This window comes from Callospermophilus lateralis, chromosome 2, assembly GCF_048772815.1.
Source record: "Callospermophilus lateralis isolate mCalLat2 chromosome 2, mCalLat2.hap1, whole genome shotgun sequence".
Classification (NCBI taxonomy): Eukaryota; Metazoa; Chordata; class Mammalia; order Rodentia; family Sciuridae; genus Callospermophilus; species Callospermophilus lateralis.
In genome coordinates, this window is record NC_135306.1 from 137,908,222 (window position 1) to 137,933,926 (window position 25,705).

Consider the following 25,705-nt stretch of genomic DNA (forward strand, 5'->3'; position numbering starts at 1 on the left):
CATTGCCTATATATGCACTGCAGGTATTTCCCCTTATGTCTGCTACTACTTGAATAATAAAATAGATTGAGAAAGTTTGGTTTCAGTCTGCATATGGGCACTTAAGATGAGAATAAAAGAAGAACTAATGTTGTATTCCCATTTTAAGAAACTTTGCATACAAAAATCTCAATGTGAAACAACAAAAATAAATTTGGCAAAGATTATTTTGGTTGCTTCATGAACACTTATTATCTTCAAATATTTTCAACAGAATTATAACAAATAGTAAATGTGTCTAGTGCATTAAAATACTACTTTTGATTTTGATAAATATTTTATAGCACATTCATTTCATACCGAATGGAACACTGATCCTCAAAAAACCAGAGAAAGTTCTGAACCAGGCAGCAGTTATGGGTAATCAGTGATTGTAAGTCCCTAGATGATTATTGTGCACTTTTTTTCTGGTGCGTCCTCAAGATAAATTGGAAACAGTTGGACTCAAACTTACAGTAACAACTCCAATAGAATCATATTTCTCCTTAAACTTGCAAAAGCTGTAACTGTTTTTGCTTTAAAATCCAAACTAGGAAGGTCATGCTCCAAGCTGCCTTCAATTGCTAGGGAACCAAGAATCACCTTAAGAAAGAAATGTTAATTAGGATAAATTTCCCTCTCAGAATGAAAGAAATGTTAATTAGGATAAATTTCCTTCTCAGAATGAAGTGCTAACAGCAATACTAGTCAAACTATAAAACACTTATAAACAGAGTAGATTGTGGTTTCATTGGACCTAAACTGAAAGGCCTGCTTTCCTATCCCCAGCAAATGGCCTGTGTTTAGACTCCACAAACTCTAGGCAACAACCATGAAAGATCAAAATGGTGTTTTCATGTAAATCCAAGGAAAAACTCAGTAAGTGTCCTAATAATCATGGCACTTCTAGGAATAAAAACTATTTACATTAAACAAAATTATAACCATGATACTGAATCTATTTTTTAGAGACCACAAAACTGGCAAGTATTTCTTTTTCCTTTTTTCTTTTCCCTTTTCTCCTTTCATAATGGTTGTGAAAAAAAATGAAAATAAATGTTTTCAATTAAATGAAATCTTTGAATCGACATTAATTTGCTTTCAAATGCATATTGTTATCTATCTCACTAAAATAATATGATAATTTGTTTTCATATTGAACAAAATGAGCAGATATATTTGAGACATTAGGCTACACATTTTCCCAAATTTATGCTTATTTAATACTAAAGTTCAAATCCAAAATAAGTAAAATATGTATCTCTGATTAGTGCAGTGAAAATATTTTGCAAGCTTTGGAGATTACTATTTTCTGACCAACAGAGTATCAATGATCCTAAAAATATTCATCAAACATTCCAGCTCTCTTCTTCTCAAAGACTGAGAACTTGAATTTGTGGTATGAATGCAAATAATAGAACTAGGGAGAATTAACACATGGAATCTTGCTGGCCAAGAAAATGGTGTTAGAAAAAAACGGAATATTGCTACTAAAATAACCTGAGAGAATTTATGTTACAGATTAAGAAACCAAGGCCCAGATAGGTAAGTGATAGCTTCAAACAGTTTGACCCACATATATCCTCACACAACAGTAAATCCATCCCAATCAACAATCTGGGTCTGGTGAAATCTCATCTGTGAAGAAGAAATAACAGACAAGTAACTGGTATTATGCAGACTTTAGAAAAGACAAAAGTTATGGATAATTTTAAAAGAACCAATGTCTATTTCCTTACTTCCACATATTCTTTTATCTAGACATGATTTGCCTGAGAGAGTATTTTGGTCGAGACTCCACACTGCCTTTTCTTATGCACCTCACCTTTACAATAGGTATACTTCATATCAGAAAGATATGAAGTCCATCAATCAGTGTTTCAACAAAATCTCCATGATTCTGATGCCTGGTAAAGCATTAGAACCACTAGGCTAGGCTATGTTGCAGCAACAAAATCACATTGGTCTTTAACAAAAAGTCTGTTTCTTGCTTGTGGCGTATGTCAAACAAGGGCTGGCTATGGTGCAACTACATGTAATCTTTTTATGGAGAAATATCTATCTAAAACTACAATGAATTGTCATAGCAGAAGGGGAGAAAGAGAATATAGGAAACCAGATTCTGACTCAAAACTTTTGCTCACAAGTAAACATAAGTCACTTCTACTCTTAACTTCAGGCACAATGTCTCCAGGGAGCAGGAGTAAAAGCTCTTGAAAAATAACATAGTCCAACATCCAGACAAACACATAATTGTTGAAAAGCAATTGTATTTGTTTATAACAATTAAAAAATTCAAAGCCCTATTCCCCTGTTTTGCCTAAAATACTACCATATTTTTTTCACAGTAATATTAATCTCTCACTTTAAGTATGATACTGGAGATCTTTCTAGTACTGACTTCAGAAGTAGGCTTCTCTACAATTCATTAACATTTGCTATACACATGAATTAATATATACACACATACATATTTTTTTTAATATTTTTTTAAGTCATTTTTTTCACTGCCATGACTGAAAGACCCAATCATAACAACTGTAGAGGAGGAAAGGGTTATTTAGGAGCTCAGGGTTTCAGAGGTCTTAGCACATAAGTAGCTGGCTCCATTCCTCAGGATTCAAGGTGAGACAGAAAATCATGGTGGAAGAGTATGGCAGAGAAAAACAGCTTACATGATGATCAGAAAGGAGAGAGAGAGAGAGAGAGAGAGAGAGAGAGAGAGAGAGAGAGAGACTGACTGACTCCAATCCCCAGATACAAAAATATACTCTACAGCCATAGTCCCAATAAACTACTTCCTCCTGCCACACCCCACCTGTCTTCAGTCACCACCCAGTTAATTCCATCAGGGATTAATCCATGGATTAGGTTAAGGTTATAACCTGATTGCCTCTCCTCCAAACCTTTTTGCATCGTCTCACATGTGAGCTTCATTTAAACCATAACAATATATATTTTAAAATTCATTTCTTTTGAATTCCTAAAGCATTTATAAATTTCACATTGTTTGGTTATGCATCTCAATTGCCTAGAAGAGTACATAGGACATTAGTCACTGAGTAAATACATGTTGAAAGAAAAATTTTTATCTGTATATTAATTAAATCACTAAACAAAACATATATACATACACACACACACACGCCCCTGCATTTTAGAGTAATTAAATTACTGAGTGCCATATTTTTTCAATTCATTTAACAGTAATTCTAGATCTTTGTTTTTGTTTTGATTTTCAGTTTCTAAGGAAATTTATTTAAAACAAGCTACCTCAACACTCATTACAACTCCCAGGGATCATCCTTAATATAAAGTTCCATTACTTTCTTTATACTAATAATTTGGTATGAATTCACACTTGGACATAAACAGGCATATCTTAAAGAGGTCTCCAATCTTTTCTTAATTGCATACTATTTTTAATACCCCAAATGTAATATGAAACTATCAAGTACAAAAGGCAGGAATGGGGATGTTGCTGATAGCTGCATTCATCACTTTACTAGAAACAGTAACCCAGCAAAAAGATGAGACCATAAAGTTGTTTGTTGGGACATTATTTGCATTCCTTCATTTATCCACTCATTCATACAGTTATATATTTCACAAATATTTACTAACAGTTGCCAAGAGGGATAACAATTGTCCATGTCATACAAGACTTTATAATTCATAGAGGTACTCACATAAGTAAATAATGATGCTATATTATAGGAAGTGCTTTCATATAAAGTGCACAGTGCTCTAGGAGCACAAAGAAGGGAAGAGTCAACCTGGCTTTGGTGTTATGAAGATTGTCTAGAAAAAGAGATTCTTGAGGAGTTATGTAAAGGAAGTAGAGGAAGAACACAGTGGGGAGACTATATATGACTTGGAAGAAAAGACAACATTGGGCAGCCTGAGAACTGAAGAAGTTAAATATGACTAAGCACAGAGATAAGGAAGCTGAATGGAGAAAAAAATTAAGTTTGAATTGTACTTCTAAGGAAAAAGGCCGCACTCCTCAGGGGAATGACAGACCTGTATTTAACAAAGATAGTCCAAGTACAATTTTCATGACTATCCTACTGAATTTCATATTACTGTTCATTTTTTAAACTATCATCTCATTTAGTAATGTCTGTTTAAACTTTCTAAATGACAATCTACAAACTGAATTCTGTTGAAAGCAACAAATATAAAAGCCACCTAAAAACTTACATTGTTCTTTAACACAAAAGATGAAATCACCACACATCAAAAATAAGATTATCAAAAAGGTATTACTTAAAAAATACTAAAAATAATAACTCTCAAAATTATAACTAAATAAATAATCAAAATAAAATATAAAATTTAATAAAACTATAAAATGCTGGTAATTAATACTAGTTGTGACAAATCAAAAACTGTCAGTACCTAAACATAATAAAAGTCTGTTTTTTATTTAGCACTATATAATCAGGCATTCATCTAAGTTATCCATGATACAGAGAGTAACCTCGTTTTGGTCAACTATAATGTAATTCTAGATACTTCTCTGTGTGTATGTGAATAATATTCACACCATTTACTTACTGCAGGAATAGGGAAGGATGATGAAAACCAAGACTACCAATATCATGTGAAGTAGCTATACAGTTTTGTGTAATTAAAAGTATATTCAGAGAACTCTGAAGTAAATGTTATTCATCTATATAAACATTCATTTGTTAACAAGTAATTATTAAGTACTGAGTAGAGTTAAAAAGGGAAGGCTATAGATTCAGACAAGCAAGTTGTTTAAATTCTATACCTACTTTTCCATCTGTAAAATGCAAAAAATAGAATGTATTTCATATGGTTATCATATCAAATGTTCAACAAACGTTACTTAATATTATTTCTAGTTACTGCTGCTGCTGTCACCACAGAAGGCACAAATACAAAGAGGAAGAACGTATGGCAGTTGTTATCTTAAGCACTAGCGCTATAAGGAAAAATATCAATCTATACCATGCTGCAGTAAGAACTACTGAAATACTCAACAGAATAGATGAGAAAGAAAGAAAGAAAGAAAGAAAGAGAGAGAGAGAGAGAGAGGGAGGGAGGGAGGGAGGGAGGAAGAAAGGAGAGAGAGAGAAAGAAAAGAAAGAAAGAAAGAAAGAAAGAAAGAAAGAAAGAAAGAAAGAAAGAAAGAAAGAAAGAAAGAAAAACAGACATCTAGGTTGGTTCCACAGTCTAGCTATTGTGAAAATGACAAAATCATGGAATTTGCAGGGAAATGGATGGCATTAGAGCAGATTATGCTAAGTGAAGCTAGCCAATCCTTAAAAAACAAATGCCAAATGTCTTCTTTGATATAAGGAGAACAACTAAGAACAGAGCAGGGAGGAAGAGCATGAAAAGAAGATTAACATTAAACAGAGATGAGAGGTGGGAGGGAAAGGGAGAGAGAAGGGAAATTGTATGGAAGGAGACCCTCATTGTTATACAAAATTACATATAAAAGGAAGTGAGGGAAAAGGGAAAAAAACAAGGGGGAGAAATGAATTACAGTAGATGTGGTAGAGAGAGAAGATGCGAGGGGAGGGGAGGGGGGATAGTAGAGGACAGGAAAGGCAGCAGAATACAACAGACACTAGTATGGCAATAGGTAAAACAGTGGATGTGTAACCGATGTTATTCTGCAATCTGTATACGGGGTAAAAATGGGAGTTCATAACCCACTTGAATCAAATGTATGAAATATGATATGTCAAGAACTATGTAATGTTTTGAACAACTAATAAAAAAAAGAATATTAGAAAGGATTTATAGTAAGGGGAAGATACAGAGAACAGTTGCCTGAAGCCCTAGGCCTTTCTATGATGGTCTCATAAAATGCTTAAATTTTCTGACCCTTCATCATCACAACTCTCCTTCTGAGGATGTTTTTGGGAAAGATGGGCAAAGAGATTACAGGAATACCCAAAGAAGATTTGGAGAAAAGGAAAAGTTCTGTTTTTATTTAAGTATTATTAAAGGTGAAACTCTACAATAGGCAAAAAATCCGAATAAAAATGGTTATAATTCATAATGCTATTTGGGAAAACTTTAATACACACACACAAAATGCAAATAGGTTTATACACCATCTTATCTTGGGGAAAAAAACATCTGTACTTGACCTGTCTAAATGATGAATGGAGAATAAAAGGTCATCCAAAACTATAAGGCTCCTATGCTTTAAAGACATCCATTAGTGTTGCAAATAGGAAGTTGGGTAAACAAAGGCAAAGTAATCTGGAAGGTATTTCCTTGCTATCAATCATGTGCCACTGATAATTTAGAAATGTATTAGAAAGAAGAGACAGCTTGAATAATGTTTGATTGACTTTATCAAAGCCAAGAACTGCAATGATTTAGAATAGCCATGAATTTTAACAGAAATGACTGGTTCATCTGCAAATAGACCAGTAGGTAACTGTGACCTAATTGTAATACTCAGATACTTATTCTTTCCTTCTAATGAACAATCTTCTCCCATTTTAGACTCCATCATAGATTATTGTTAGAATCTAATATAAATCTGATTTTAATTCTGGTTCTTTCACTAAATAATTTTAAGAACTTCAAAATAAATTTATGTTTCTGACTCTTAGTTTACCATATAAAATGAAGAGATTGAATTGAATGGTCCTTAAGATTACTCCCAACTTAGCAACTACTCAAACTTAATATGGTCCCAATGATTTTAGGGACCAAATTAAAATATTATCATTGAATCAATTCTAAATATATATTAGATACACTGGAATATTCAATTTTAGGGAACACTGAAAATATCTCTTTATATATTATTCTAAGTAGAAAAAAATGTTGCATAACTATCTTTCTACCCATACAGGCCTTTTAATCCAAGTAAAGAAGATAAATAATCAAATATTCAAAATTATAATTTACTTTAAAGATATCAAAATCAGTCTACAATGTTTCTGTATGTGGAAATGATCTGGATTCTGTAGAATTAAGTATACCAAATAACAAGAGTATATTGTATACAATACTACTGCATACAGTACTATCTGTTTGATCCCAAGTTGAATTTCTGCAATATGCTCTTGCTTTGCCAGCTGCAAAAGGTAAAATATACACAAGCAATACATTCTATGGGAAAATATTATCTTGGAATTCTTACTGAACATACTAAGAAAATATCTTGGATCACATAATGGGACTACATCAAGAAATACTTTTAAATATTTTAAAGCAGCAAACAAGTGCTAGGGATATAGGTCAGTAGTAGAGCATGTGCTCAGCATGCACAAAGCCCTAGGTTCAATCCCTTGCACCACACACACATTCAAAAAAAGAAAAAGAAGGAAAGAAAGAAAGGAAGGAAGGAAGGAAGGAAGGAAGGAAGGAAGAAAAAAGGACCTAACAAATATGGTTATATATTTGTATGTGCTTCAATGTATGTGTACACATGTGTATATATTTACACACATATGCCTTTAGGATTAAAACTTTTTAAAGATGAAGTAAAGTTCGAGTATGGCACATTCTAAGTAATACTAATTATGTCTTAATTCCCTCCCCGAATACCATCCTAGTATCTATTCCTTATAATATTATATGTTCCTTTGCATATGTAAATGTAAAATGCTGAGTCAAAAGCAATACTATTATTTCAAAATATAGAAAATAATCTTTTCAGTGCTACATCATTAGGGATCCTTGGAGAGCTTGGGAGTAGGAGAAAGAGGGAGAAAAACTTTAAAATCCAAACTAGCTTGGCTTTCCTACTCTGAGACTTGGTGAAAAAAATATACTTTGTCTTCCAACAAATTTGCATGTGTGGGCTATATTTTACATTTTCAGTATCCTGCCAGACAAAAACTTAATATTCAGACTGATGTGGCTTTTATATTTTTTTTGCAACAGCATATCAAACTCAACATTCTTAAAGTTAGTCAAGTGCCCTGGCTTAGAACACAGCCAAGTGACAGGCAGGCTTTGGCTTCAAGAACCCTGTAATGGTTGCTAGCGCTTAAATATAGGAATTCACTTTTGACTTCTTGCCATGCCTTGTTCTGCTTCTCAGTTTCATAGAAAAAAAGGATGGGAGCACAAGGATCAGAGACAAGATTCCATGACAATAAAAAAAAAGAGTCAAGTGAAAATACAAAAGACAACCATACAGCAGAAAATGATTCTTGTATTTTTTTAATAAAAAGTGTAATAGTAACACTTACTGTGGGCATATTTTTTTAATAGAAAAATTATAGGGGCCTGAACATAGAGACAAGAAATGTTCATTGACTTAAATAAAACAAAAATAAAGAAGAAAAGCTTAAATGTTATTCACTCTAGAAATACAACAGATACATACTACAGCTCCTTAGGGAGCAAAAAGACTTCTCTAGAAGCTAGTTCATTTACAAATCATTAAGTATGTGCACATGGAATTGAAAATATAGTACTTATTTTTCAATAGTTTGTTAACTCCTTATTCTAAATTGAGTCGGTACAGAAATTTTTCCACAAGACTTTTAAAGAACAAGAAGATTATATAGCATATTTTGGCCTTTCTAAGAAAAATTAAGTCAGAAAATCAGAATGTAGAAAAATTCTGGTGAAACCTGAGAAAGACACGTCCATGCATGGAGCATTAGGGAGTTCATAAGCAAAAAAGCATAGACAGGGAAGAAAGCTTTGAGGAAAGTGGGCAGAAATTGTCAAAAGCAACATTTATGAGGATATTTTAAATAAATTTAGAGTTAGTTCTGAAAGTCACAGCACAATTAACAGACTTAAAATTATCACTTTAGCTATGCCTACCAAGAAAAGCAGCAGCTAGCAGAATAGCAAGAGTTGGGCCTAAGAAAATACAGAAAAGAAAAGCAGACATTGAGAAAGGTTTCATTTTTAGTGTTCAGCAGCTTTCAGATATGAAAGTTCTGACATTTTCAACTTGGGGAGGAGAGGCTTCCTGAACTACCCCATCGATTCACTCTAAAAACAAAGAGACCATGAAGAGAAAGGAGTGGGAAAAGGAAAATACTAGGAACGAAATTGGTCAAATTCTGTTATGTGCATATACAAATATATTACAAAGAATCCTACTATTATGTATGATTATAATTCACCAATAAAAAAATAAAATGTTTGGTCTGAAAATCTGTTTCTCAAAACTAAACAAAATGCATTTCACAAATTTCATATCTGGAATCCATATTTAAAAGCACTTAAATTTAATTAATTTTGCTAGAACACAAGGGACAAATTCTAACTATATAATTAGCACAGAACTCAAATGTTCAAAGTAAACAGTGTTTACCAAACAATGATGGGGAAGGAGGCAGATAAGCAATAATAAAGGACTCAAACTAAGAAATTACTCATATGCATAGTATTCAATAGCCTTCTTCATAAAATAGGGTATATGGTCTCCCTTAAAAGATCATGGTGAACATAAAACAAAATGAAGAAATACATAAATTATCTATCAAGAGCAACACTAGAAACATGACAGATATTCAATACGTGTGAAATATGCATCTTCCTTTCTCTTGGGTCTTTTTCACAACACTTGTAGTATTCTCCTTCCTCTCCTTTTGGCATTTGGGACTCTTCTGAATCTATTATCTCAGTTTTTAAAAGTTAGGTTCAAGTTTCAAATGATGATTATGATTTTGTGAGGCAGCCCCTAATTTAATGGTAGATGAATTTAAATTTTTCAGATTTACAATGTTATAAAAGTTATATATATTCAGTAGAAACCATAATTGAAATTGCCAATTTTGATCTTTCCCTGGACTAGTGACAGGCATTATGATATTCTCTTGATGTTGAGCAGTGGAAGTGAACAGCTATGAGATTATGAGACACAATAATCAACACTTACTGCATTGATAAGCTGTGATGCTCCACAGGTTCGGTGTAGTAAATGCATTTCTGACTTCAGATATTTTCAACACAACAAAGGGTTTATCCAAACATAACTCCATTATAAGTTGAAGAACATCTGAATAAAATGTTTGGTCAGTTTTTCTTTATAACCACATATTCACAAAGACTAAAGATTGATACAACCAAGAATGTCATGGATGAAGGAAAGAAAAGACTGAAAATTATAACAAGAATACACAGCAAGGAATAAAGAACACTAGGTAAGTATGATACTCTGAAGTCAAATACTGTCAGGAAGAAGACTGAAAAGGTCTCTGAATAAAACCATGGGTACCTCCTAATAACAATATCTGTATTTATTTTATTTAATTCTTCTAACATCCATTTTACAGATACAAAGATGGAGGCTTAGCAAGTAACTATTTGTCTGGGACTGTTCAAATAATAATAAGAGGAATCAGAATTAGAACCTAAGACTGCTGATCCTAAATACTATGTCCTTTCTACTATGCCATTCCAGCTCTAGTAAAGACAGAACCCAGACTACAGAAGAACAAAACCTTTGGATGGAATAAATGGAGTCATTGTGATAAAATTAGTAAGCTCTAGATTTCTAACAATAAAAGAACAAAGAAAGGTTGATAATAGTTGTATCAAGTAGAAAGGTCCAACTTCAAAATTGAGAAAATCTAGGCATAAGGAGAACCATAATGGCTAAGTTCTTTTACAGCAAAAGTAGTTTGATTCATGCTCTGGGACAAAGTAAGAATCTTCTGAAAGCTCTGAATTCCAATAGAATTCTGTTAAAAACTCTAAAATTCAACATCATAATAATCAAAAGTAAAATGGTAATTCCAGAATCAACCAGAACATCAATCAAAAACATTGCACTGCTGGGAGTGTATTCAGAGAGTATCTATATCTTCTAGAGCAATGCTATTCTACAAGTTATTATGTAATTTCAAATTTTCTAATATTTTTCAAAGAAAAAAAGAGGTAAAATTAATTTTAATAATGTATTTCACTTAACCCATTATAGGCAAGACATTGCCATGTCAACGAATAAACAATGGAAAAGAATTTTTAATGGCATATTTACATTCTTTTTGTATAAGGCTTTGAAATCCAGTATGCTTTCCACAGATAGCACTCTGAATGTGGGCTAGCCACATTTCAAACACTCAAGAGCCACAAGATAGTGGCTACCACTGGCAACCATTCTAGCCAATGTAGTTACAAAAGTAACTACAACCTACAGATGTCAAGTGTCTTTCTAAAAATTCAAGTTACTGTGGTTGGAATAGAATGTGTGAAAAATCTTCCTACTCTTCATTTATATTGAAAAATCTCATAAAATTTCATAAAAGTAAATGTGACCACAGTGTGGCTCTAGAGAGCTGGTTATTGCTCAAACTGAACAGCTCCTAGATTTAATAAGACTATGATTACAAATATTTTTGATGGTATATATAATTTTTCAACAGGACTTTTCATCTAAGGACTGTAGTCAAGAGGGAGCAATCACAATGGCCCTCCTAAAAAGTAAACTGATAACTAACCTGATACAGTACACTTCATGAGAACTATTTTATAATGAGAGTTTACATGAGAGAAATGAAACAAGGATTTTTATAGATGTTCCTTAGGTATATATTATTGAAACCTAAGGTGAATTGAGTTTTTTCTTTTTAAGAACTTGTAGTAGAAAGGAAACCAAAAATCTTTAACTTAAGAATAATGATGGCTGATACCTTACTAGAAAATGTTACTTCATATTTTATTTTAAATTTATGACATTGCAAAGCTTATAAAAATGAATTCTCATAGTGAAGAGGAAAAGTTTTGCTAAGTCATGTAATTCAAAACTATACATGAAACTGCTTACATTTTCATGACCAAAGTAAAAAAAAGCAATAATTCACGGAAATGACATGTCATCATCAATATTCTTATTTCCCTTCAGGATAGTGTGCTCTTACATATAGGAGAGCTAAGTAAAGCCTTATTCACTTTCAGGAGAGAAAGAAAATATGGCAAATCATATGGTGGGTATGAATAGGAAGAATTTCTAAATTAGAAGCATTAAAGAAACACTCTTTTTCTATATATTGTAGGACAATATTTTATAGATAGTCTACTGAATGCTACTGATTTGGTTGTCAAAATTTTAAAAGTATGCATAATTTTTAAAACATATAATCCTTCCTTAAAACATATAATCCTTCCTTAAAACTAGCCATTTTTAAAAGCAAATTTTGGAAACTATAATGCTATCTGTATAAAAAAATTAAGTATAAATTATGATTTTTAACATGAAAATCTAAATCTAATTTAAGTATAAATTATGATTTTTAACATGAAAAGAGTTTATGAATACAAAGAACTTAAACTATTTGAAGAGAAATAAACATACCATCTTAACCAGAACTGTCTTTTCATTCTTAATGCTATCTGAATCTTTGACTTCATAGAGAAAAACTGAAACTGCTAGAATCTAACTTGAATACAGAAAATAAATCATTTCTGACTGAAATCCATTCTCAAAAGCACTCATCAAGTTTCTATGAACAACAAAACAAATGAAACAAAGAACATTAACAACATTAGTAAAATGTACTTACCAATTGTATAGTAAAACAAAAATATACAATAGCAAGGAGGAGATAGAATAGAATTTTTGTTTTAAATCCATGATGATACATTCAATATCCTTGACTCTTAAGGTCAGAATTTGGTTCTAACACCTTCTTAAAATAAAGGTTAATAAAAGGTTGCCTCATTCTGGCTCAAAATTCTGAGTCATTCATAAGAAACTTAAGTTATCTAAAATATGATAGTTCATAGACAAAGAATGCACAATGAATAAGACGTAAATATTCATATTCAGACCATCTTTAGAAAAGGGAAGTTACTTCATCCTCCCTGAAAGAAAGTAAGATTTAACTTAGCTATGTACTCCGGAGCATAGTGTCAAAGGGAAATAAGAATAGTGATTATGACATTTAGTTTCAAATCTGTTGCTAAAATGTATATCATGCATAAAATTCTCAAATGACAATTTTTATATATCACCAAAACAATCATAAAATCTATATCATTAATAAAGAAATAAGTCTAACTATTTAAAGCTTACTGTTATTTTTCGGTAAAAAAAAATACTGGACTGTTTTTTTCTCTAAAACTCTTTTTTTTTCTCCTTTTTTATAAAATACTATCCCACAATCACATGAAATCAAATACAAAATGATTTTCATTTTTTAAAAGGAGGGTACACTAAAATGTTTGTCTTATATAAAAAAGGAAAAATTTCCTCTCCATGTTTGTTCAGGATTTTCAGTTCAACAATAATCTTTTTCTATATACATAAATAAATGAAACAAATAGATGAGAATTTTTCATCCATTCCCTTCCAATGCAGAAACTACAAGTACAACTTAACAATACTGCTTTTAATTAACTTATCAATAACATAACACATATTTTATGTGAATTATAATTAAACTTACTACTTTATGGCATAGTTTTACTCTAAAACCCTGAAGCCAATATAGCTACAGCAAATATGACTTATTCCTTCTCCAATTTGATTTCTGTAACCTCACTATAAGCCATAGGTGACAAGAAATACCATTTGAATGTTTTTCAATTCTTATCTTCATGTCAGTTATTTAAATTCTCAGTTCAAAATGTGCAAATATAAATCAGTTTTAAAGACCTGTGTGAAAAGATATGCATACCAATGATGGTATTCCATAGCTTTCTATATACTTACATATATTCTCTCTTTTCATTTTAGGAAGAAAAATCCAATCACTAGTTAGCATGCTGCTACCCAAAATAAAAGACATATTCTCAAATAGTATGGCCATGACTAGGTTCCAGTCGTAAGATGTGAGCAAAAACATTGTATAAAGCTTTGTTTAGGAAAAAAAAAAAAGAAACAGATGTACACAGTAGGAGCCCCCCCCCTTTATTTTACCTTTTTATTTATTTATTTTTGCCATTCTGGAGAGGAATAAATTTTTCTCATTTAAGCCACTGTTTTCTGGGTTTTTTTCAATTTTAAGCACTGAATTCAATCCTAAATAATCCATATGGATTGAGAAAATAAGAAATCAAATGGAAGGAAAGAAAAGTTTTATTTTTTATTGGTCTTATTCTTGAAGTCACATGAAGTAGTATAAGTAGCACTTGATTAAGAGCATGGTCTATGGAGCTAAACAGTAAGTTCAGAGCCTGGTGCTTCCATTTATCCAGCTGTGTGACCTTGGGGGAAGTTAGAGAAGTTTCTCTGTATCTCAGTTTACTCAACTATCAAAATGGAGTGGTAATAATGGCAGCTAAATCATAGGGTTGTTTTGAAAGTTAATTAACTTAAGTAAAATACTCACTTTTATTTTTGTGGTATAATATGACATATGTATTAGTTATCATGATTACTACTTATAACCTCTAATAATAATTAAGAGCATTCATTATATATTTCAATACTGAATGGATTTGAGGGAACTGCTCAATACAAGGAGATTATTCACGTATATACAGGCTCCAACACTGGAATATGATGCAGCTAAATACATCTGCTTGCTAAGAAGTAATTTACTCCACTTGGAAAGTTCAGAACAATATCAAGAAATCATTATTCCATAAGGAAATAATTCCTATTTAGTTTTGTCACTTAATATATTAAATAAATCATTATTTTAAAGAGAAAGCAATTTTATACTATTTCAGTAATTATAAAATGATCATAGGATCACTGAATCGAAGGATATAAAACTGAAAAAAGTTTCTCTAAGCAGCATCAGATATTTAAGTAAATGTAATTTGAAGATAATCAATCTGTCACAAAAATAGAATTATGTAGTCCTTAGCTAGCAAATGTTTTTATTTGACTTGAAAATTTTACACTGATTCCTCAGGTTTTGATTGTTTCTCTTATCCACACTGATACTCTTCACCTCATTCTGTTGATGCTGAGATTATTAAAACCCATTTGAGTATGTATCTTCCATTCTAAATACAAAAGCAAATGAACACCAAAAGGCATGTGGTCATGTTATTGTTTCAATTGATTTTTTTATTGCTAAAGAAACAAACAGCACTTAGTGAGTACCTATTGCCTGCTTGACCTTGATCTACATTCTCAACCTCACCAGAGAAATTTTCTTTCCTCTCTTTGAAACTAATGAAACTAGCTGTCCCACAAAAGACACATATGCATCACACTCATCTCAAATGAAACTGTATATCACATTGTTCTGTGCTTCCTATTTCCAGCTTCATAGCTATTTACAATTCTTTAGTAAAGACCCTGATCATGTGAGACTCATGCCCTTCAGTCACACCACCTTCTGCTTCCTCCGTTTCCCCTTATTCATGAGAGGGTTTGTAACTTAATCCACAGACTTTCTCCGAATCTCAAAGCCCTCCATTATTCTGGGTGACTTCACTACCTATATGTGGGATTCAGGTAGTCCTCTGGCCTTCTCCTTTCCCATGAGTAACTCCACTTCACTTCAGCTGTCTACTTTTACAGTTACTACCATAATATTGTCATCTTTTCTGAACTTCAAGAATTTATTTAAGCAGTTCATCTTTCAAATAACATTCTCTATTACTTCTAATTTTCTTGGTGAATTACAACCAACATGAAGATTCCTTGGCCATAAAGAGCTTACCAATACATTAGCTGTGCATTTCTTCCCATTAATCAATGTTTTCTAATTCAAGATCCTTCTTATCCAGCTTCAAATCCATGACCGTAAAAAATACTCTATTACTCTAAAACTCCCTTCTATTCAGTCCTTGCATCATCTATCTGGTGTAATTTGAATGCTGGATGAAATTGATTATCTCTGTGTGCCTATAATCATTTAGCAGTCATACACTGCTAGGGAAAAGCACACACAATATGATCATCATGTTTGACTGAACCTGGACCCATCCCCAGCAATGCTATCATTTTACTCTGAACTGCATAAAACATATATTTCAAGCCCTATGAATTGTGTTTAGGCCTTTGATACTGTATTCCTAGTTTTAGCAAAGACTCTCCTACTTTTATTGAGAAACATAGAAACTAACAAATAAGACCTTCTCATGGAAATTGCGGGGATCCATATCTGCTAGCTTCCACTTGACACCATTTTCTTTTTTTTTTTATTGGTTATTCAAAACATTACAAAACTCTTGACATATCATATTTCATACGTTCGATTCAAGTGGGTTATGAACTCCCATTTTTACCCCAAATACAGATTGCAGAATCACATCGATTACACATCCACATTTTTACATAATGCCATATTAGTAACTGTTGTATTCTGCTACCTTTCCTATCCTCTACTATCCCCTGTCCCCTCCCCTCCCATCTTCTCTCTCTACCCCATCTGTTGTAATTTAATTCTTTCCCTTGTTTTCTTTTTCCCTTCCCCCTCACAACGTCTTATATGTAATTTTGTATAACATTGAGGGTCTCCTTCCATTTCTTTTTTCTCTTCCTAATATATTAGGTAGTAAAGTTCTGAGTTTGGGGAAAACTGCTTACAAGGAGAATATATTAAGAGACAAAATTAGTTTAAAATCAATCCTTGAAGAATTCTAAAATTTGATGATGACTAAAGGAGAATGAAGCATCAATGAAACTTCAAAATTTCACTGAAAACAATTCATATATATTCTGCTGCGTGCCCAAACGTGTACACACACACACACACACACACACACACACACACACACAGTTTTAAACAAAAATATAATTCTAGTGTTTTCTAACAATATTAAACATCAGGCTTTGATTGATGAAATTTTGCAATGTTATTATTACTGGGGTCCAAAAAAGCCTTTCCCCTGTGGAAATAAAATAATCTACTTGACAGACTTTTACTAGCCAAGGGTGAGGGAAGAAGGGTGGAGAAGGTGAAATTATTACCCTTTGCAGACACAAAACTTTCTGGTTGGAACAAAGATAGCTCTGACTCATCAAGAGTATATGTATATTTAAGACCCTTAACTATAAACAGTAGGTTTCAGTTCTGGGTGGTCTGTGTTATGTCCAATAATACATAAATTGGCTGATCCTCAAAATAAATATTTCCTTTTTATTACTCTCAGTCATGAAATATATTCAAACTTTGTTCAAAAACAGAAGGTCCTCAATAAAACTTTTAGCTATCTCTATTTTCAAAAGATAATCCAGAATACTATTACTCATTAAATACATGTAAAGAGATTTTAAACAACTTTCTCAATATCTCAAGGTATGTTCTAAGTAAAATGGGAAGATGCCTAGTAACAAATAAATTGTCTCAATGTACATGATGATCACTGATATGACCTAAGAGATAAAATGAAATACAAGATAACCTGAACTCCATTTTTTATTTCAAAGATTATTTGTCATAAAAATTACCTAAAAACTATTTTAAACTTCAAATATCTTTCATTATCTTTATTATATCAAAATGGCAGACAATTAGGTTATGTATCTTTAAGAGAATATTTGAATATATACCCCAATTATTTACCAGAAGTCTTCCCATCCTTATTAAAATTATCTAAAGTAGTATTCAAGGAAAGGAATCAATGTGGAGGGCAGAAGGCAGAATAAAAATAAGAGAGAGAGAAAGCATTGAGGAGTAATACACTCTAACTTATATGCAATGTGGCAAAATGGCTCACTGAAACATACAAAAGATTGTGTTTTTTTTTTTTTTCAAGATAAAGAAGCCCAATAGTCCTCATAAATGATAGGAACTTGGTCTGACTTCAGGAAATTCTTCCATACCTGCTTAATGAGTTCGTCAGAAAATATTCCGAAGTCATAACAAAGACATATCATCATAGTATAACAATTCCAAAATCATTATGTCCAGATGTTAAAGATTAAAGACTAAAACTCTTGGCTTCTGACTAGATTTCTCACCATTGGTTTATAAAATGAGCATTAAATATCATTTGTTGTAGCTCTAAATTTCTTCTGTCCAAAAGAGCTGACCTAAGTGTGAAACACTCTATATGGAAAGTTAGTGAACAGCATAAGGAAATGTTTTAGCTGAAACTGGCTGTTTTCCATAGAGTACATATGGACTCAGATGCTCCCTTAACTCTTATACAATTCAATTCTCAGAACTTCAGTCAAGAGTATCAACAACACTTTTTTTCTATAAAAATAATATAATCTCTTTTATTTATTATCTAAATGATAGAAAAATTTAACTTAAATATTTTAAGTAATGCAATAGTTTTTCTAATAATTTAATAATTATAACAACATAGGCATTTTATGATAAATAAAATGTGTGGAGAGAAGCTATTCACTTTAATATTTAAGAAGATAAAATTTAACTTGAGTTTCCGTCTATACATTATAACTCAATAAAATTAATTAAGTGTAAATAAATAGAAATACAGAAAAAAACTATATAATTTTTTTCAAAATAAAAGACAAAGAGGGAAAAGAACCTGTCCTGTTTTTAAATTATTCTAGTTAAAATATAAAAATATAGTATTTAATTTTCTTCTCTATTGTAAGGCATTATTTATTACCAGAAGTTAAGACCATAAAATACAGAAAACCTTTCATGTACATGTAGTAAACTTTACAACTTTAAAGTTATAATTTAAACCCTAGTGATTGCTTAACAAAGCAAATGTATTATCAACCCTTGGATTTGCCCGTTTTGAATGAACATATGTTGAGTTATAAATTTGTTAAAATATGGCACTTTTCAATTCTATGTCACTCATACTTCTTTCTGTGTCTATTATACAAAATCCTTATATTTAATATATCATTAAAAAAACTTGATAATTACAAATTTGTCATATTTTTCCAAATAGAGCAAAATTCTGCTTTATATACTGTGAATTTTATATGCTAACTAAGGGTAGGTTTAATTACTCTGGAGCCCTAAATTCTGATTAAAAGACTGTCTGTTATGGTTTCGATGTGAGATGTCCCCAAAAGACTCATGTGTGAGACAATTTCAGAGAAGAAATGACTGGGTTGCTAGAGCCTTAATCCAATTAGTGAAATGATCACCTGATGGGATTAATTGGGTGATAACTGAAGGCGGTGGGGTGCGGCTAAAGGAGGTGGGGAATTGGGTGAATGGCATTGGGGTATACATTTGTATCTGGCAAGTAGAGAGATCTCTCTCTGCTTCCTGATGATCATGTGAGCTGCTTCCCCCTACCATACTCTTCCACCATGTTGTTCTGCCTCACCTTGAGCCCCAAGGAATGAAGCCTTCTGTTTATGGATACAGACCTCTGAAACCATGAGCCACCAAATAAACCTTTCCTCTTCTACAGTTGTTCTGGTAGGGTCCTTTCATCACAGAAGTGAAAAAGCTGACTAAAACACCATGTTACTCATACATAGTATGAAATCCAATACTCATATAGCATTAAATTCAAGAAAAATATTTAGGACTCTTCCAAAATAAATAAAAGTATTTCAAAGACTAAAATTTACTTTTAAAATCTTTATGTTGCCACAGATGTTTCAACAATGTATTACTAAATCTATAAATGTTGTCATTACTACAGAATCAATAAGGTATACAAAGTCTTTCACATAAATTAGAATAAATTTTCGATTGTGGGATATTTTTTAACCTCTACTGTAATTTCAGCTAGATACTGCCTATGCAACAATATTCAGAGAATTGTAAGCAAAGAAGTAAGACCTTTTCAAATATAAAACAACAGGAAAAATAGAATTCTATATAGAAAATAGGCTTCATTAACAAGAATTACCAGATAAGCATCAAACAGCCTTTTGTCTAGTTTATTTTCTTTAAGTTTTCTACCCTAAAACCTATCTATGAAGAGAAACATTACATATAAGAAATATTATACATAAATATTAAAGGTATAGTTTATATATGTAAATCTGAATATAATAATTATATTGCTGACGAAGAAATTCAATTTAATCTTCTATTTTTGGAAAGTCTATATTATAGAAGTTGGTAATGACCAATTATTCACATAAACTAACTAGCATGTCAGAATCAATAAACCATTTTGAAAGGAAATTAAATTGGTACCAACTTTTTTGGAGGATAATCTCACAATATCTAATAAAATAAAACATGGCTAGTTCATATGATTCAAAGAATCTATATATTTGGGTAATTTTTTAGCCTGCAGAAATACTGGAACATTGACGGATATTTTTTTAAAAAAATTCATTGCTGTATAGCTTATAATAGTGAAAAACTATAAACAGTACAACTGTCTGTTGAAAGGGTTTTAAAAATTATTCATAGACTTTTTGTAATCCCCAAAACAATGAAGTAGAAGTATATATACTGGTATATAAAGAAAATCCCGTCATACATTATTAAATAGAAAAACACTACAGAAAAATGTATAACATGTGATCTTATTTTTAAAATCAAACAAACTTTGGGCTAGGGATGTAGCTCAGTGTTAAAGCACTTGCCTCGCATGTGTGAGGCACTGGGTTCCATCCTCCGTACCACATAAAAATAAGTAAAGATACTATATGTTCATCTACAACTAAAAAAAATTTTAAAAATCAAACAAACTTAGATATTTAGGTATATTTAGAAAGAATTCTGGAAGGATGCATGCAAACTGTTAGGATAGTTTCAACTGAAAAGAGAAGAATGAAGAGGGAATTCAAGAGGTCATATAACTTTTTAAGAGATCTTAGTAATTTTTTATACAATTAACAAATTTCTTAAAAAAGAAACAGGAAACTTACTTCTATAATTCTTTTTTTTTCACAGACTGATTAATGATAAACTTTGAATCAGAAAGAATTCAATCAGTTCATCTACTAAATAATTCAATAACATGCTCATGATTTTTACATTACATATATGGAAACGTGTGTGTGTGTGTGTGTGTGTGTGAGTGTGTGTGTGTGTGTGTGTGTGTGTGTGTGTAAATGTTAAAGTAAGTTGATATTGAGAATAAATTAAAGGGGGAGGCCTAATAAGCTTTGAGCATCTGAAGCAATTAGAAATAGCTGTTTCTGTTTCAACTGAGAAAAGGACAATAGGGAAATTGATTCACTTTTTGTCACAGAGATTAAAGATGTTTGAAGAAAATGACTTGACTCTACTTGTTATTAACTATTTAAATGTGCTGCCAACAGAGGTAGTGGAATTAAATGCTTTTAGATTCTTTAAAATTACAGATTTTAAGGAAAATTAGATAATTGATTTATTAATATGACTTGCAGCTGAGCATGCAATCCCAGGACCAGGAGCACTGGCATCATCTGTGAATTTGCTATTTGTAGCAGTTTATTAATAAGTGGGTACTTGAGAATTAATAAAGAGAAATATCTCCTATGATAACAAAAGTCTTTGTTTAGCATTGTTATCAGTGCTATTTTATTTCAGTGCTTTTCTAAAGCAGAAAATTAAAAATTAACACCTTTTTTAAAAAAAAATTAGGCGAGACCGGAGCAGGAAGCCGCGACATCCGCCCAGCCAGACCGGAGCAGGAAGCCGCGACAGCCGCCCAGCCAGACCGGAGCAGGAAGCCGCGACAGCCGCCCAGCCAGACCGGAGCAGGAAGCCGCGACAGCCGCCCAGCCAGACCGGAGCAGGAAGCCGCGACAGCCGCCCCGCCAGACCGGAGCAGGAAGCCGCGACAGCCGCCCCGCCAGACCGGAGCAGGAAGCCGCGACAGCCGCCCAGCCAGACCGGAGCAGGAAGTCCGGTCCCGCCCAGAGCGCTAGTCTCCAGGAAGCCCATCAACCCTTAAAACCCATCAAAGTGGGTGTGGCTACCAGCACAGTTGCGGCTGATCCAGGTACCCGGTTTCCAACTCCCCCACCCTTAGCTGCGATAACTCAAAATATTTCCCACAAGCTTTTGGGGATTGTAGCTATCAACACAAAACAACAACTCTAGAGGCACCTGGTTTCTACCTCAGAGACTAGAGTAGGGAAGATACAGGTGGAAGCTCATTTCCCTTCACACTGGCTATACCCACCACCCTGAATACAGAGGCTCAAACTAGGAATAGACAACGCCACCTACTGGAAGCAAGGAAAACAGTGTTCTGAGAGACTTTTTTTTTTTCCTCTCTTTCTCTTTTCTTCTCTCTCTTCCACAACTTCAGCATATGTGAAACCAAGAACTGAGCATGAACAACTGAATTACCAAAGTAATATAATATAGAGGAATTGCATATACACCACCTCCCCCCATTTTTTTTCTGTATTTCTATCTTACTTCCCTTTCCCTTCTCTTATTTCTCTTTTCTTCCTTGTTATTTCTTTTCTTTTCTTTTTTTTTTTAATTCATATTCTCTCTATACCACTTTCAATCTCCTAACTTTTGCTATCTATACATAGGGTAACTATCTAAATAGGAGGTTGAGTCTATACATTCTTCCATAAACTACCAGTCGAGTGGTTAGAGTTCTCCAAAGGTGCTAAGTTAGTTTAACCTCATTCCCTCACTCCTTTCTCTTTAAGTATAACATCCTTCGTCTGAAATTAAGTTTTCTATATGCCACCAGATATGGTACGCCTTTTATGAAACTAAGGAATATATTCTTAAGTAATAATTAAATCCAACATCTATAGTCTTCGAATCTAACTATAAATGTATTAATAATGAAAACTTGTCCTTAGATAATGTACTGTTGATATTGGGATCTGTTAACATTGTCTTTCTCCGAAAAAGAGGGATATTGGAGCTATTCAAGAACAATACAAATATATAAGGGGAAAAACATTAACTCAACAGTTTCACAAAGCTAGAAAGAATCATGAGCAGTATGAAAAGACAAGGAAAGAAAGGACCACAAACAATACAGGTCAATTCAACATTAGATGAGGTAATATCTGCAGCTGATGGAATGTCAGACAAAGAGTTCAGGATATACATGCTTCAGATGATCTGGAGTCTCAAGGAAGACATTATTAATCAAATTCAGACAATGAAAAATCACTTGGACAATGAATTACATAAACAAATCCAAGAAGCAAAAGATCAACTCTATAGGGAGATAGAGGATATAAAAAACAAACAAACAGAAATCCTGGAAATGCAGGAAACAATAAACCAAATTAAAAACTCAAATGAGAGTATTACCAGCAGAGTAGAACACTTGGAAGATAGAACTTCAGACAACGAAGACAAAGTTTTTCAACTTGAAAAGAACATAGACAGCTCAGCGAGAATGTTAAGAAATCATGAGCAGAACATCCAAGAATTATGGGATAACATCAAGAAACCAAACCTAAGAGTTATTGGGATACAAGAGGGTACAGAGGTCCAAACCAAGGGAATGAATAATCTATTCAATGAAATAATACTAGAAAACTTCCCAGACTTAAAGAATGAAAAAGAAATCCAAATACTAGAAGCCTACAGGACACCGAATATACAAAATCATAAGAGATCCACACCAAGACATATAATAATGAAGATGCCCAACATACAGAATAAGGAGAGAATCTTAAAAGCCACAAGAGAGAGGAAGCAGTTTACATTTAAGGGTAAACCAATCAGGATAACTGCTGATCTTTCAACACAGACTCTGAAAGCTAGAAGATCCTGGAACAACATATTTCAAACGCTGAAAGAAAAAGGGTTCCAACCAAGAATCATGTATCCAGCGAAATTAAGCTTCAGGATTGAAGATGAAATAAAAATCTTCCACGATAAGCAAAAGTTAAAAGAATTTGCAGCTAGAAAACCAGCTCTTCAAAACATCCTTGGCAAAACATTACAGGAAGAGGAAATGAAAAATAACAATGAAAACCAACAACGGGAGGTAGTACAATAAAGGAAAAACTAAGCATAGAGGAAAAACTAATCATGTTAAGTATCATACATAACCAAATATGGCTGGAAATACAAACCATATCTCAATAGTAACCCTAAATGTTAATGGCTTAAATGCACCAATCAAAAGACATAGGCTAGTAGAATGGATTAAAAAAAAAGATCCAACAATATGCTGCCTACAGGAGACTCATCTGATAGGAAAAGACATACACAGACTGAAGGTGAAAGGTTGGGAAAAATCATATCACTCATACGGACCCCGGAAGCAAGCAGGGGTGTCCATACTTGTATCAAATAAAATAGACTTCAAGCCAAAGTTAATCAAAAGGGATAAACAAGGACAATACATACTGCTCAAGGGAACCATACACCAACAAGACTTGACGATCATTAATATATATGCCCCAAACAATGGTGCAGCTACGTTCATCAAACAAACTCTTCTCAAGTTCAAGAGTCTAATAGACCACAACACAATAATCATGGGAGATTTTAATACACCTCTCTCACCAATGGACAGATCTTCCAAACAAAAATTGAATAAAGAAACCATAGAGCTCAATAATACAATAAATAACTTAGACTTAATTGATATATACAGAATATACCACCCAACATCAAGCGGATACACTTTCTTCTCAGCAGCACATGGATCCTTCTCAAAAATAGACCATATATTATGTCACAGGGCAAAGCTTAGCAATTACAAAGGAGTTGAGATACTACCATGCATTTTATCTGATCATAATGGAATGAAATTGGAAATCAATAATAAAATGAGAAAGGAAAAACCCTACATCACATGGAGATTAAACAATATGCTACTGAATGAACAAAGGGTTACAGAAGACATCAAAGAGGAAATTAAAAAATTCTTAGAGGTAAACGAAAACTCAGAAACAACATATCGAAATCTTTGGGACACTATGAAAGCAGTACTAAGAGTAAAATTCATTTCATGGAGTTCATTCCTTAAAAGAAGGAAAAGCCAACAAATAAATGACCTCATACTACACCTCAAAGCCTTAGAAAAAGAAGAACAAATCAGCAGCAAATACAGTAGAAGGCAAGAAATAATTAAAATTAGAGCAGAAATCAATGAAATCGAAACAAAAGAAACAATCGAAAAAATTGACAAAACTAAAAGTTGGTTCTTTGAAAAATTAAATAAGATTGATAGACCACTAGCCACACTAACAAAGAGAAGAAGAGAGAGAACCCAAATTACTAGCTTACGGGATGAAAAAGGCAACATCACAACAGACAATTCAGAAATACAGACGATAATTAGAAATTATTTTGAAACCCTATACTCTAATAAAATAGAAGATAGTGAAGGCATAGATAAATTCCTTGAGACATATGAACTACCCAGATTGAATCAGGAAGATATAAACAACCTAAACAGATCAATATCAAGGGAGGAAATAGAAGAAGCCATCAAAAGACTACCAACCAAGAAAAGCCCAGGACCGGATGGATATACAGCAGAGTTTTACAAAACATTTAAAGAGAAACTAATACCAATACTCCATAATCTATTTCAGGAGATAGAAAAAGAGGGAGAACTCCCAAATTCATTCTATGAGGCCAATATCACCCTGATTCCCAAACCAGAGAAGGACACCTCAAAGAAAGAAAACTACAGACCAATATCCCTAATGAATTTAGATGCAAAAATCCTCAATAAAATTCTGGCAAATCGTATACAAAAACATATCAAAAAGATTGTGCACCATGATCAAATAGGATTCATCCCTGGGATGCAAGGCTGGTTCAATATACGGGAATCAATAAACGTTATTCACCACATCAATAGACTTAAAGATAAGAACCATATGATCATCTCAGTGGACGCAGAAAAAGCATTCGACAAAGTACAGCATCCCTTTATGTTCAAAACATTAGAAAAACTAGGGATAACAGGAACTTACCTCAAAATTATAAAAGCTATATATGCTAAGCCTCAGGCTAGCATCATTCTAAATGGAAAAAAACTGAAGGCATTCCCTCTAAAATCTGGAAAAAGACAGGGATGC

The 25,705-nt window shown here is 32.7% G+C and overlaps 1 protein-coding gene across 10 annotated transcripts in view; it reads right to left on the reverse strand.

Moving 5' to 3' along the window:
- The window catches only part of Tmem135 (transmembrane protein 135), a 224,596-nt gene that overhangs the window by 29,562 nt on the left and 169,329 nt on the right, over positions 1-25,705 (reverse strand). For 8 of the 10 annotated variants that reach the window (XM_076846542.2, XM_076846538.2, XM_076846536.2 and 5 more), the window contains one exon: positions 494-621. The exons of the other annotated variants lie outside the window; for them this stretch is intronic. In XM_076846542.2, the coding sequence (XP_076702657.1) occupies positions 494-621 (128 nt within the window). The remainder of the gene's footprint in view (positions 1-493; positions 622-25,705) is intronic. 10 annotated transcript variants of the gene reach the window in all.